The 14,627-nt window shown below is 47.7% G+C and overlaps 1 protein-coding gene across 2 annotated transcripts in view; it reads left to right on the forward strand.

Moving 5' to 3' along the window:
* The window catches only part of Cdhr3 (cadherin related family member 3), a 65,639-nt gene that overhangs the window by 48,388 nt on the left and 2,624 nt on the right, over positions 1-14,627 (forward strand). For both annotated transcript variants that reach the window (XM_085697754.2, XM_085697757.2), the window contains 6 exons: positions 2,254-2,480; positions 4,983-5,154; positions 7,033-7,283; positions 8,805-8,986; positions 11,148-11,161; positions 12,452-12,483. In XM_085697754.2, the coding sequence (XP_085553880.2) occupies positions 2,254-2,480; positions 4,983-5,154; positions 7,033-7,283; positions 8,805-8,986; positions 11,148-11,161; positions 12,452-12,483 (878 nt within the window). The remainder of the gene's footprint in view (positions 1-2,253; positions 2,481-4,982; positions 5,155-7,032; positions 7,284-8,804; positions 8,987-11,147; positions 11,162-12,451; positions 12,484-14,627) is intronic.

The following is a 14,627-nucleotide window of genomic DNA, read 5'->3' on the forward strand; positions in this document are numbered from 1 at the left end:
TGCTAATCCTCCATGTTGTAGACAACATTTCTTCTTGATTTCCTCCGTGATGTTTGACCGACTTGCTCAGGGAATTGGAATTTTCAGGTAATAAAGACTCCCCACCTCTCTAGTTCCTTTCTTTAAAGACAAAACAGGGCATCTTCCTCTTCTTAAGTTTTTTGGCAGTCTTATTTTCTGCCTTTATAATGATATTTTGATTTTTATGGTCTATTCTTAAATTAAGAAAAGATTCCCATGACCAACATGGAGGTACATGCCTGTAATCCTAGCACTTGGTGAAGGAATGAGTAACAGTAGTTCAGACCCATCTCCTATAGTATAAAAAGTGCAGGGTCAGCCTGGACCACGTGAGACCCTGTTAGAAGACACACACACACACACACACACACACACACACCACGGAGGGTATGATAGGTAGGTAGTTGGTAGATAGGTAGGTAGATATGTAGGTAGATAGATAGATAGACAGATGATAGATTGATGGATAGATGGATGGAAGGATGAATGGATAGATAGATAGATAGATTGATAGATTGATGGATGGATGATAGATAGATTGATGGATAGATGGATGGATGGATGAATGGATAGATATATAGATGATTGATAGATGGATAGCTAGATAGATGATAGATGATAGATAGATGGATAGATAGATGGATAGATAGATAGATAGATAGATAGATAGATAGATAGATGATAGAAACTGAGAACATGAGAGAGGAAAGCACCCTTGATCCCTGCTTCAGTTTCTCTTCTTCTCTCCTGACTTGAAGGTACAAAGTGTTATCTTTCTGGTATCTGGCATATGCTATTAGATCTAATAGATCCTCTCCCGCCATGTACTTTGAGATCATGGGTCTTTCTTCTATAATAAAAAACCAAATCAAATCAGAGCACCCACCCCCATTATCCCTATCTATTTTATTCTCATGACTGTCTCTGTTTTCTGATATTATGTTTCAAAACAAAACACAAGAAGATGGTCCTGGGAGCACAGTTATCTCCCTACAGGGAGCATGGTTGTTAGCTCCTTATGGGAAGCACTGTTAGCTCCCTGCAGGGAACACAGTGTTAGCTCCTTACAGGTAGCACAGTGTTAGCACCTTACAAGGAGCCGTGTTAGCTTCTTACAGGGAACACAGTTAGCTCCTTACAGGGAGCACGGTTAACTCCCTGCAGGGAACACAGTGTTAGCTCCTTACAAGGAGCCGTGTTAGCTTCTTACAGGGAACACAGTTAGCTCCTTACAGGGAGCACAGTTAACTCCCTGCAGGGAACACAGTTAGCTCCTCATAGGGAGCACAGTGTTAACACATTACAAGGAACAGTGTTAGCTCCTTACGGGAAGCACTGATAGCTCCATGCAGGGAACACAGTTAGCTTTTTACATATTGCCCTGTGTAGTCTATCTGTTCAACAGGACCAAACACTTTACATACACCCTGGCTTCAGTACTGTGGTTTGGTCGTCTTCCCTGGGTCACACACTTAGGTGCTGGCCTGTACAGTTGAGGAACAAGGTCTCTGACTCACAGGAGTGAAATTTATGGGAAAGGAGTTCTGCAAAACAAGCTACTCAGAACCTCAACAGCCCTACCAGCACTTGTAAGATAAGCAGAAATAGCAGAATTTAAACATCTATACTCAGTATTCATCAATTGCTATATCCTTTTTTAAGATTTATTTATTTTTATTTTATGTGTATGAATGTTTTGGCTGTATGCATGTATGTGTATATGTATCTCGTGTGTCTGGTGCCTACAGAGGCCAGAAGAGGGCGTCAGATCTCCCCAAAATGTGGTTACAAATGTCTGCAAACCACCATGTGGGTGCTGAAAATCAAATTTGTGCCCTTGAAAGAGCAACAGGTGCTCTTAACCACTGAGCCACCTCTCTAGCCCCAGTGTGAGCTCATTATAGAAAATTTGAAAAATGTAAGAGACTTTTAGATAGCACTATTGCTGAAAGTTGGGTGTGGGGATATGCCTGCTGGTTCTCATCATTTATGGGGGTGATGTAATGGGTGCCTTTGAGCTTCTAGGGTGTGAATTCCCTCTCCCATGTCGAGCCCGGCTTGGACTACTGGCCCACTTTCTCGCTGGGTGCTTGTTTGTATTCCTTGAATTTAATAGAATTGAATATTTAAAATATACAGGCTTCTGACAACTAGGAAGACTCCAAAAGTCTGGCTACGGCAGTGAGGATGCCTCCCCCTCAAGTCGGTATTAATCATTCTCTATTCCTGCAGCTAGAACCCGCGTTGGGCGTGTGCGAGCGACCGACACAGACTTCCCCCAGAGGAGCGTGGTGTATTCCATATCCAGCGGAGGGGCCAGCCTCCGGCACCCAAACATATTTTGGATTAATCCCAAGACAGGAGAACTCCAGCTAGTAACTAAAGCTGATCACGAAACCACTGCCATCTACACTCTCACAGTCGAGGCCACCAACGGCGAGGACACAAGCTCAGTCACTGTGAGTTGGGGTTGCCGGGTCTCCCCATCTCACGCCCCTGCCCCAGCTGATTGACTCAGGCTGGCCCTGGCCCGCTCAGCATGTAGCTACAGCAAGATGGGGCGATGAAGGAGTAGTTGCCAGGACATAAAGATCACAGCTTTCTTTGAGGCGCACATTTGTGAGTGACCGAGAGCGATACTCAGACTGATGACAAGACGCTGGTGTGTCTGCTGAACCCACAAAGCCACTTAGTGGGACAAAGATCCTCCTGGTGCCCTGTAAATCTTTCTTTGTCTTCTATGGGTTGGTGGTAAGTGGCAAGCTGCCAAGGTGGGTTGGTTTTGTAGCTCTTAATCTCTTCCCGGAGCAGTGTTGCCTGTTTCTGCCCCACCCCCGTGCTCACCAGGTGGGGTAGATATTACACGACGTTGTGGCTCAACCTTGTGCCACGGTGGTACAATCGCTGACTCTGGCTACCGAGGAAGGAAAGAGCGGTGCCCTGGTTCCTGGTTCTGGAGATTCAAACCCATCTGTTTGGGCCTTTGGTGAGGGTGGCATGTGGTGAGATGTGTTTGTTTTTGTTTTGTTTTGTTTTATTGAGACAGGGTTTCTCTGTGTAACCACCCTGGCTGACCTGGAACTCACTCTGTGGATCAGGCTGGCCTTGAACTCAGAGACTCGCCTGGCGGTACTATGCGTGTTTTAGACAACGCTCACTCAGATAGCGAGAGTCAAGAAGCAAGGAGAAGACAGGCCAGGGTTCCACAGTGCTTCCAAGAATGTCCCCTTAATGACCTGTGAACCTCCCATGAGACACTACCTCCCATAGGTCCCGCACTCCATGGCGGTGCCAGACTGGGCACACAAGCCTTTGGCACATGGACCTGTGAGGGACCCAGATCTGTTTGTGGATGTCTGCCGATACGTTGCAGCTCAGTATTCCTTGCTGAGACTCTCACTGAATGCAGATTCTCAGTGCACAGTCTGTGGGACCTGAGTTCCCATACCACACCCAGCACGTTTCCCAGGGGCACCACGCTGCACCCAAGCCTCGCTGAGGGTCTGGTGGGTCTGCGGGGTGAGTGTGGGGAGGACCTAAGGGCAGCATGACAGCCATGAAGATCCATTAGTGAAGCGAAAAGGCTTGAGGGAAGCGGCTTGCCTGGCAGCTGTGTGGTAGGAGCAGCAAGGGACGTGCAGGGAGGAGAATGAATTCATTTCTTAGCCATGCTCCCAAATTTCTGAGAGGGTACGGGCAAGGCTTATCTCTATGACCTTATTTCTGCGGAAAGTCACGTGATAAACCAGTGCCCAAGTTGTTTGCTTCCTCTGGCGACTTGCTTTGAATTAATGGGCTGAAGTTCTCAGCGATGCACGGGGTTCCGAATTGCTGGCAAAAAGAGTTGGAGATAATTGCGGTGTTTGTTAGGTTGTATTTTTTTTTCTTCTTTCATTTTTTTTAAAGAGAAAAATGAATGGACTCCACTCTGGGAGCTAACTAGAGTGAACATTTCAATTTATTTCCGGTCTCAGAAAGAGCTGAAATCCCTAAATTTCCAAAGCAGAATGAATATGACTCAAATTTCATAAGCCTTTAGAAAGGGTGACGAGCCAAAGCGATCATGCAGGTACCTTTCAGGACTGACACTGAGGGAGCCTGCACTGGCAGGAATCCCAGTCGGTTCACCAGGCGATGAGTTGGCCTGCTTGGGGAGAGTCAGCTGAGAACTCAGAGTAGTTATAACCGCCCAGGCTACAGGTGAGACCCTGGCAAAACCAGGGCTTCAGCTCTATTGCCTTGTGTCTTAGACCTGGCTGCCTAGTATCGTCAGCTGAGGAACATAACAGAGAGTGCCCGGGCACCCCAGGTGGGCCCAAGAAAGTGGTTCCAGGCTTGAGAACCATTGTGATGTACACCAAAATGAGAAACTAGTTTCGGGTTCCCAGGGGACAGTGTATAAGTAAATATATAAGTCCATGGCCATTGTGGAAAGAATCTGGCATTGTCTTTGGGAGCATGTGTGTTGAAGAATGATATTTGCATATCTGCACTCTACATGCACACACCTACACCTGCACATGAGCACACACAACCGAGATGCTAACAGCAATAATAGGATTTGGAGTAAGCTAGAAGGACCCTGAAATCTTGGCCTGCCCCTCACTATTTGAGGAGGGTTGTGCCAATCACCTGCTGTCTCTCGGCCACCTGTTCTCACTCACACACGAGGCTAGATCAGTGAATTCACGCAGATTGTGAATCCCACACAGCGAGCGGTCACTACACTTTAGCTCTTAGGAGTTACTGTCTGAGGCCAACAGCGTGGCTCGGTAGGTAAAGGCACTTGCTGCAAAACCTGAACACTTGAGTTTGACCTCTGGGATCCCCACGGTGAAAGGAAAGAACTGGCAACCACAAGCTGCCCACACAGCGCACACACACACACACACACACACACACACACACACACACACTGAATAGAATGTAGGACCATTTTAACCACCTTCCGGCTCTTCTAGGTTACCATAAACATCCTTGGAGAAAATGATGAAAAGCCAATATGCACCCCAAATTTTTACTTCATGGCCATCCCAGTGGATCTGAAAGTTGGCACAAACATTCAGAATTTCAAGTTGACGTGTACCGACCTGGATTCTAGCCCCAGATCTTTTCGATACTCCTTTGGCTCAGGTACTGTACTTGGTATCAACAGTTCTGGGCCATTCAGTGAGGGACGGGACAGTGGGTTGTGGCCCATACACTGATGTGGGCACAGCGTGGGTGTGTGAGGAAGGAGGGCCGAGGGATCCAAGGGTCCCAGTGTTTCCAGTGCTCCATCAGCTTCTCTGCCCCACCTATTTCTCCAGAAACCCCCACAACCAGACTCACGCCCACAAGGCTGTTCCAAGGCCCCAGGAAGTATAAATCCCTCTAATGGATTACTCTCCCCAAATTCCCAGAAAATCATGAGTGTAATTTTTAAAATTTATTTTAGTTCATCTCCTCACCACCTCTTCTCCTGAAGAACCTGTCATGGGGGAAGGGAATCCCAGGCCTCTCTCAGGATAAGAATAGATTAAATGCATTTTGAAACGTGTCCTCGGAATATTCTCCTGCTCCATTCATCTCCTTCCTGTAAAAATATGCCATTGTGGGAAGGAGGGGAAAAGTGCACCTCTCAATGGAAACAAAACCAGAATAGCTCATCTAATGAGGTGCTGGGGCCAGAGATTTAAACCTAAACACGCAGAGCAATTCCACAGGAAAACCTGAAAATCCATCTCGGCCGCCTGCTGAGTCTGGCAGAGCAGCGGGAAGCCTCTGAACACCGTGCCACAAACCCAGGGGCAGACGCTGCCTGGAGACCAGGGCTGCTGAGAGCGGAAATAATCCATACTGAGAGTCCCGAGGACCTTCGGAGCACTGCGCTGAGGGGATAAAAACTGCATCATCTGCTCCATTTACTGCCCTCCAGTCAGCAGTGTGTCTGGAGACAGCAGAGGACAAGCAAGAGTCATAGTGGGGCTCCCAGCCTCCCTGCCCCAGGAGCCTGGAGCTTCAAGTTGTGGGCCCCAACAGCTCTGTGTGTGTGTCTGTGTGTGCCTGTGTGTGTGTGTGTGTCTGTGTGTATGTCTCTGTCTATGTGTATGTGTGTGTATCTCTGTGTGTGCCTGTGTGTCTCTGTCTATGTGTCTGTGTATATGTCTCTCTGTATCTGTGTGTGTGTGTGTCTCTGTGTCTGTGTCTACATGTGTCTGTGTGTATGTGTGTCTCTACATGTATGTGTGTCTATGTGTATGTGTCAGTATGTGTCTCTATGTGTGTATGTATGTCTGTGTATCTGTGTGTGTCTGTGGGTCTGTGTCTGTATGACACTGTGTTTCTGTGTGTCTGTATGTGTTTCTGTGTGTCTCTCTGTGTCTGTTTGTCTCTCTGTGTGTCTGTGTGTGTCTCTGTATGTGTGTGTCTGTCTATGTGTTTCTGTGTGTCTGTATGTGTGTGTGTCTCTCTGTGTCTGTTTGTCTGTGTGTGTGTCTCTCTGTGTGTGTCTGTGTGTGTCTGTATGTGTCTGTGTGTCTGTTTGTCTGTGTGTGTGTGTGTGTGTGTGTGTGTGTGTAGAAGGCAGAATTCCCAAGGACCCAGGCCTGAAGTCCTTGCAACTTCAGGAGGTGCCTTCCTTTAGGGGACTTCGAGATTCCCTGTCACGAGTGTGGCCAAATAGCTCCACAAAAGGCATAGGTGAACCTGGCCCACAGTTGGGGTGCAGCTCACTCCAGACGCACTGGCCTCAGCAGACATCTACATGTGCCTACATCGCCATTAGCTAAATATCAGCTGGTAGATGATCGGGACACACCAGGATGCTGAACTCTCTTCCTGGTGGCCCTAGACGGGTGCTGGGGTTCTCTTTCCAGCCCGTCCTCACTTGCAGGATATCACAGCTCCAACCCGGCTGCATAAGAAACAAAGTGTGGACATTTGAGGAAATAAAACAAATGCCATGTTTCTTATCTTTATTTTATCTCTTTTTCTCTCTTTGACCAACACTCTTGGGTCAAATCTCACTAGGCAATGTCAACAGCCATTTCACCCTCTCTCCCAGTGCTGGCTCGAACATCACACGCCTGCTGCTGGCATCCCCCTTCGATTATGCTGCTGGCCTCGATGAGGTCTGGGAGTACAAGCTGCTCGTCTACATTACCGATGACAACCTGCTGTCTGGCAGGACAAGAGCCGAGGCTCTTGTTGAAACAGGGACAGTGACCCTCAGTGTTAAAGTCACTCCGCACCCAACCTCGATCATCACCGCAGTACCCAGGGTGAGGATCTGGGGACCTGTAATCTCCAGCCATAGCCTGGGCGTTCATAGCAATGGAACCCTTGACCCTGAAGTGTGGGGCATCTGTTTGGAAGGACGCTTGATTAGTAGATGGAAATCTGTGTAAGAGCTTGGCTTGGCGCGTAGAGTCGCTGGCCTCTCACACTAGAGAGGAACATGTCAGGCGGGCTGTCGTAGAGCAAGCAGTGACCACTGTGGTAAAGAACACCTGGGGTGAGCAACTTCAATTACAAAAGGTTTTAGCTCATAGTTTCCAAAATTTCAGACCATAGGCTATGGGCCTATGGTGAGGGGGAACAGGGCAGAGGCTGAGGGAGAACAGGGCAGGGAGGGGCACTGGACGGTGACCAGCAGCTTCATTGCAAAAAAGATATACTTCCCCCTCTTCTCCCTGCCTCCTCACACATCCCCCTCCTCATAGAAAACTGCCTATGAATGAGTCGGTCATCTTCAAAGCAGCGAGTGCTCTTAACAACTATCCGTCTCTCCTGGTTCTCCTTTTGAGATTTTTATGACCATTGGTTTGTTTGGTTGGGGAGTGTGTGTGTGTGTGTGTGTGTTTGTGTGTGTGCGCGTGCGTGCACATGCGTATGTGTGTGGGGTGTGTGTGTGTGCACGTGTGTGCACGTGTGTGTGTTTGCATGCCTGTGTGTGAATGTATGTGTGCATGCATGCGTGCATGTGCACGTGTGTGTGGTGTATGTGCATGTGTGTGTGTGTGTGTGTGTGCATGCATGTGTGTGTGCGCGTGTGTGTATGTGCCCCACATGCGTGCCACAGCTCACTATGGAAGTCAGAGGACAACCTGCAGGTGTCTGTGTCATCCTTGTACCAGGTGGGGTCGAGGAATCAACCCTAGGTCATCAGTCTTGGCAGTAAGCTCTTTCACTCACAGACCCTGCGGGGGGTCACACTCAAACCATAGCAAACCCTAGGACTTTCACTACGGGATGAGCTGGCAGACTTATCCTTAGGAAGAAATTGCTAAGTCTCTTGGGTTTACAGCGTAACCCACCGTGACATTTCCAATTCTGAGATCTCTGTGGCTTGTTTGTTATCTGGCTCCCACTCCCTGTGATCACAGCCCACTCATATGGCAGTGGCAGTTGTGTCGAGTGAACACTGTAAAGCCTACAAGGTGTTAAAAACAAAAAACAAAACAAAACAGCTTTCAAGGCTCCTGCCTTCCCAGCGAGAGACAATGGCTAAATTAGTCCCTGGATTGTGCTGAGCTGCAGCTGAGAAGTAGCTAGTGGGCCATTTCGGCAGAGGGGAAAGAGGCAGACAGTGCGCTGAAGTCAGGAACTGATCTGCAGTTCACTAATTGTTCTGGGTTTAGATCCAATGGATAGAAGGTAAACAAGGGGAGGAGTAGCAGGAACTACGAACACACGAATGTCCGCCTTCGCAGGACAGGGAGCACACAGCTCACCCATCGCACACGGGGTGCTGAATGTCAAAGACGCTCCCACCCTGCTTACTCTCCCCCTCTGTCCTCAAGCCCAGGATCACCTACCAGATCCTCAGGGAAAACACATACTCTTCGTCAGCGTGGTACGTGCCCTTCATCATCACTCTGGGCGCCGTGGTGCTTGTGGGGCTGCTGGGGTCCCTGATGGTGCTGCTGGTCAGAGCCATCTGCAGACATTGCTCCTCCATGACAGGGAAGGACAAGAAACACCTGTAAGTTCTGGTGCGCTGGGGGGCTCTCCTTGTTCTTTGTTTGTTTGTCTGTTGTATGGAGCAGGGTACGGGGCTTCAAGGAGAGACTAGGAGATGAAGGGAAGGAATTCCAGCTGCTCTGGGCCTGGGATACCCACTCTGTCACCTGTGAGGCTAGGACAATGGCTGGCTCTTTGACTTTCTCTGGTAATTTACCCTGGCCCGGGTGTGATCTGGAGAAAGTAAACTGTCACCCTCCTAGTGACCTTGCCCTGGATAAAGCCCCACTGTGGTAGCACTGGGATAAATATAGTGTGCTCTTCTTGGAGGGAAATTTATGGGCAGGCAAGAACTCAAAGGAAACAACAAACAACAAAAAAACAGATTAGGAAATTAAGCTATGGGTACCAGTGACTCCCTTAGGCCTTTGTGGCGTTAGACCTCATCTCCCACCCTCTTGGAAACACACTAATGGCATGCCAGGTTTCTCTCCTCCCTGCTCATACTCCTGTGTGCCATAGACTTCTAGGACTAGGTTCATTCTCAGTAGCTCTCATAGCCAGAGCTCAACGGCTGTGAACCTGGTTTGGGGCACTGCTCAAGTTTCAGGTTCAAACCTGAGCTCTGTCGCTCTCTGGGAAGCTGGATTTGGGCACATGAGAACTCTGTTGACATCAGTGACCTTCTTTGTACAGCCAACCAACAAGTTAAACAGAGGGAGCACTGGGTAGTGTTCCTGACCCCAGTAAAGATGTTTTTAAAGTTGCCGCAGTGTTAACTTCAGAGCGGAAACCCAGGGAGCTCAGAATTCTAGACCCCAAATTTAACCGTATGCCCAAATGTCCTAGAGGCTAGATGCACTGACTTCCAGGACCTCTCAGCAACAAAAAGGGATGAATGGTTAGACTCCAATGCCTCTTAAGAGTATTTGAATAATAACTATAACCATCAAGTAATTTTTGAGTGTGCAAGATGCCATAAAAGAAAGACTTTAGCTTAAAGATGCGCATCACATTCCACCATATATATTGGGGAAAATTTGTACTCTTGACAACCTAGACTTCAGGCAAGAAATCCTTGAGCATCTGCTGAAATTTATAAAGACAGCTTTGTTTGTATTCTAGTTACAAATTGACTTTGAGAAAAACAGGAAAAAAAAAACTCACCCTGTTTCTAAAGGTGTCATATTTAAGCACCTAAGGATGATGGTGTCACATTGAGATTTGGATAGACATTCTTAAGGGATGTAAGCCAGATGGTGGAGGCACAGGCCTCTAATCCCAGCACTCAGGAGGCAGAGGTAGGCGGATCTCTGTGAGTTAGAGGCCAGCCTGGTCTACAAAGTTGCAGAGCGAGTTCCAGGACAGCCAGGGCTACACAGAGAAACCCTGCTTCAGAAAACCAAAAAAGAAAAAAGAAAAAAAAAAAGCTAAATCTCTTACCTCTCGAGAGGTAAGCACTGCAAGTTACATGCAAATTATAACTAAATGGTAAAATGGTAAATACGTATCTTGAACCTGGTTGTTCCGACTCAGATTCTAAATCAAGTTTTCAGCATGGCCCAACCTACAAGAGAAAACAGCTAGAAATTCAGACTCAGGCCCAGACTTGTAGGCTCTGAAAGTTAGTTGTACCATGTGGCGGCCAACGCTTATCAAATAGTGAGGAATAAAATTAGAATCATTGAATCCAAGGTTGCAGGAGACGGGCATTAGAGACCCAGTCCAGCTCTTTCATGTTACAGGAAACAGAAGTTAATTGTTGCCCTCCAACTGCCCTGCTGTGAGCCAAGTTCTGGGCTCCCATGGCTACTGGGGAGAAGAACGGGCAAAGAACAAGCTAGTGGTCCACTGGGCTGGTTCTGCCTTCCTTGGAGTCACTGTATTCCCTGGAGTTGTATGAAACAAGAGCTTCAAACTCCTAGACCCTCTATAATTCCAGGCTATCCCTTGCCAAACTGCGGTTCAGAGCAGGGCTAGTAGTCAAAACTTTTGGCCCCATCCCCAGCTTATTTTCAAACTGTAGTCCCTGAATCCCAGGGAGTCCAGCTGCTTAGAGTCCCTGTGTATTACACGTGTGCAGAGTCCCTGCATATTACACGTGTGCAGAGTCCATGTTACCACGTGTGCATATTTGTGTGGAATACTTTCCAGTCAACTAATGCCCATCCTTTCCCCCACAGGACAAAGAAGGGAGGTATGTACACTACATGTTCTCTTGGTTTGTTTGCTGTTCAATGCTTGCTCTGTTATACCGTAAAAGGCTTAAAGTTGGGTTTAGTCCCAACCCAGGGAATAACCATGTCCTGAATGAGGAAGCAGAGGGCATCTATGCTGGAGCAGGGCCAGTCAGGGCACAGGGTTCCCACTCACTTGGCCTTGCCTGCTTTCTGCACATGTGCGTCTACTCAGCTCAGTTTAGTGATCTAGGTGCATCCCCATGGAAACCAGTCCATCCACAGTGGGACCTCGCCCTGTGCTACCCATACCCAGCACTTCCTGACTGCTGCCCACAGACAGGGTGACAGCTCCCAAGGATAGAGAGCGCTCTGTCTTGAACCAGTGCCACTTCTGAAGGAGGAGTGACACTTTATTCTCAGATTGTAAAGGATTTGATCATTTTTTTCCCACAAAATTCATTAGGTCCAACTAATTAATTGCTAAATTGAGCAAGATCTACTGAGAGCCTCGGGTCCAAGGAGAGATCTGTCTCATTCCAATCCTGGCCAAGAATTGTCACCTTAAGGTTACTCCAATCTATGGGGAGAGATAGGACATAAAATTGGAAATTCCATGTATTTTAAGCAATGTTTGCTTAAGTCACTCTGCCCATGGAGGTGTGTTAATATGCACAAAGCATAAATAGCAGGGTTCAGATTTTGCCTATAATAGTTATTGATCACATGGAGAGAAGCATCCTTATGGAAATGTCATAGATTGCCTCCAATCCTTTTATTATGTGTGACGGTTGCCCTGCATGTGTATAGGTGCACTGTATGCAAGCTCGATGCCCTCAGAGGCCAGAAAAGGACATTGGAGTCCCTGGAACTGAAGTAATAGATGGTCGTGAACTACCATGAGGGTGCTGGGAATTGAACCTGGGTCCTTTGCACGAGCAACACATGCTCTTACCACTGAGCCTTCTCTCCAGCCCCAAATTCAGTTACTTTTTAACCAGGATATAGGGAATTAATGTCAAAAATCCCTTGTTATAAACATAAAATTTTTTTATCTCTAAATCCATTTGGGAGTTAACTTCCAAGGACCCATATTAATAATCTGGGAAACCGTTTAAAAAATTAAATTGTGTGCTGTGCATAAAGGTGTAGTTTTCTGAGAAAACTAAAAGCCGTCATCAAATGGGTCCTTTGCTGTGTCTGTCTGTAAGGCTGAGATCAAAGCCTTTTGGGGAACCCACTGTGGGGTGGGACTTTATGTCGGGTACTATCTAAGAGGCTGCAATGCTGCCCTGTTCTCTTCTCTGCAGATAGGAAAACTGTGAAGAGGGAGGCCGTGGTGGTGAGTGTGGTCAGCCATGGGAACTTTCGCCTGGGTGCTGGTGGTGGTGTCCTGTCTGCTCCACAGAGTCCAGGCTCTGGAGTGGTGTTGCTGCCTTCTGGGAGAGGCTCATGCATCTGACACAGCTCTCTGCATGGCCAACTCCTGATAGGATTCCTTCCCTCACTGAGCATGTCTGCAGATGCACTTGCTCTGGGTTTCATAAATATTGAGGAGTGGTGTTTATTATCCGTTCCAGCTCTCCACAAGCGTGCACTGGGGGAGCAGAGCTTAAAGGCCAGAGCTGGTGCCGCAGCATTCCGCAGGATTTCATTGTTCTTGACTTTTCCACAACTTTGCCAGGGAGTGATAGAGAAAATGTAAAGCTTGCATCTGGGTTTGGTGCTACCTACCCCTTAGCCCCATAATGCTGAGGACACCCAAGCCTTTGGAAGCCTTAGATTCCTCACCATGAAATGGGAAGGAGGTCACCCACCCTCAGACAATGGCTGGGGAAATCTCTTGAAATCAACCAGATATCTCTCTATGTGAAGTGCTCATCCTGGCTAGAACCACATCCTCACCATCTTACTTTGCTATCACCATGATACAACACCAAGGCAACTTCAAGGGGTTTATTTGGGGCTCACAGTTTCAGAGGGTTCAAGTCCATGACCATCATGGTGGGGAGCCTGGCAGCAGGCAAGCAATCCTAACACTGGAGCAGTAGCTGAGAACCTACATCTTCAGATACAGCCAGGAGGGAGAGAGAGAAGGAGGAAGGGAATGGAGTGGGCTTATGACGCCCAGTGACATATCTTCGCCAACAAGGCCACACCCCCTAGTCCTTCCCAAACATTTATGCCAAGTGAGGACCAAGTAATCAAACACAGAAGCCTGTGGGGGCTTCTCATTTGATCAGAACACTCATCTTACTCTCTTTGGCTTTCTCTTACTGAGCCTGATACACTCACTGGGAGGAGCTAAAACGTGATAGCTTCCCTGATCTCCTCTGTTTCCCCTTGATTAACTTTAATTATGATCTAAGACTCTACCTTTGGTAAGCATGCATCATGAGGGGTCAGTGGAGCTAAAGGCCGATCCTCGCTTTACACTTAAACCTTAGTACGTCTACTCTCTGGTTTGTCTGCTATTGAGAGAAAGGAATAGCCCTGGGCTTCCAAGGTCTTATCATCTAAAAGGAACACCTAGGGTGCTGGGGGATGAACTCATAGACAGTCTTTAAACTGTGCTACATTGATCTGTTAAATAAGTAAACATTAAACATGGGGGCTTCTAAGACGATCTAGTAGATGAAGCACATGGAATTCTCATTGCTTCTCTTCAGCATCTGAGAGGTGGGGAAGTGGCCAGGTGACACCGGTAAGGAAGAGGTCACTGTGCTCGGAATAGCTTCCTGCTAACGTGCTGAGGATCTTGGTTTTGTCATTCTTTAATTGATTTTTGTTGAGTTCTACATTTTTCTCTGCTCCCCTCCCTGCCTCTCCCCACTCCTTCAGCCCTCCCCCAAAGTCCCTATGCTCCCAATTTACTCAGGAGATCTTTTCTTTCTCTACTTCCCATGTAGATTAGATCTATGTAGGTCTCTTATAGAGTACTCATTGTTGTCTAGGTTCTCTGGGATTATGATTTGTGGGCTGGTTTTCTTTGCTTTATGTTTAAAAACCACTTATGAGTGAGTACATGTGATATTTTTTTAGGGTGTCATGTGGTGAAAGGCTGTCCATGGGTTGGGGACAGGCACCTTCTGCAGAGCTCATCTCTGGAGAATAGTACACAACACCGATCATGGAGGGTGGGCCCTAGGGAAGCTAGCTGCAGCACTGTTGACTTTGGGGGCGAGGTAGGTAGCTGGAGGTAAGAACGCCTGGTTGGGGTGCCAGGTCCCAAGGTAAACACTCCTGTGGACATGCTTCCGTGTCTGCCTGACAGTGGTATTCTGAGATGCTGTAAGTCTTAGCCCAGGGCACTTAGCATTTTGACTCTCGCTTTTACACAGTTTAAACAGCATCTTCTCAGGACTCTTTCCTAACCCACAGGTCTGGATTAATTGCTCACTGCCTGTGTCCCAGAGCATCCGACAGCTCTGCTATCATAGCGTTGTGTCTTCATTGTAGCCCTGTTAGTCAGTGACAAACTATGGA

Source organism: Myodes glareolus, chromosome 11 (assembly GCF_982192425.1).
Source record: "Myodes glareolus chromosome 11, mMyoGla1.1, whole genome shotgun sequence".
NCBI classification, from domain to species: domain Eukaryota; kingdom Metazoa; phylum Chordata; class Mammalia; order Rodentia; family Cricetidae; genus Myodes; species Myodes glareolus.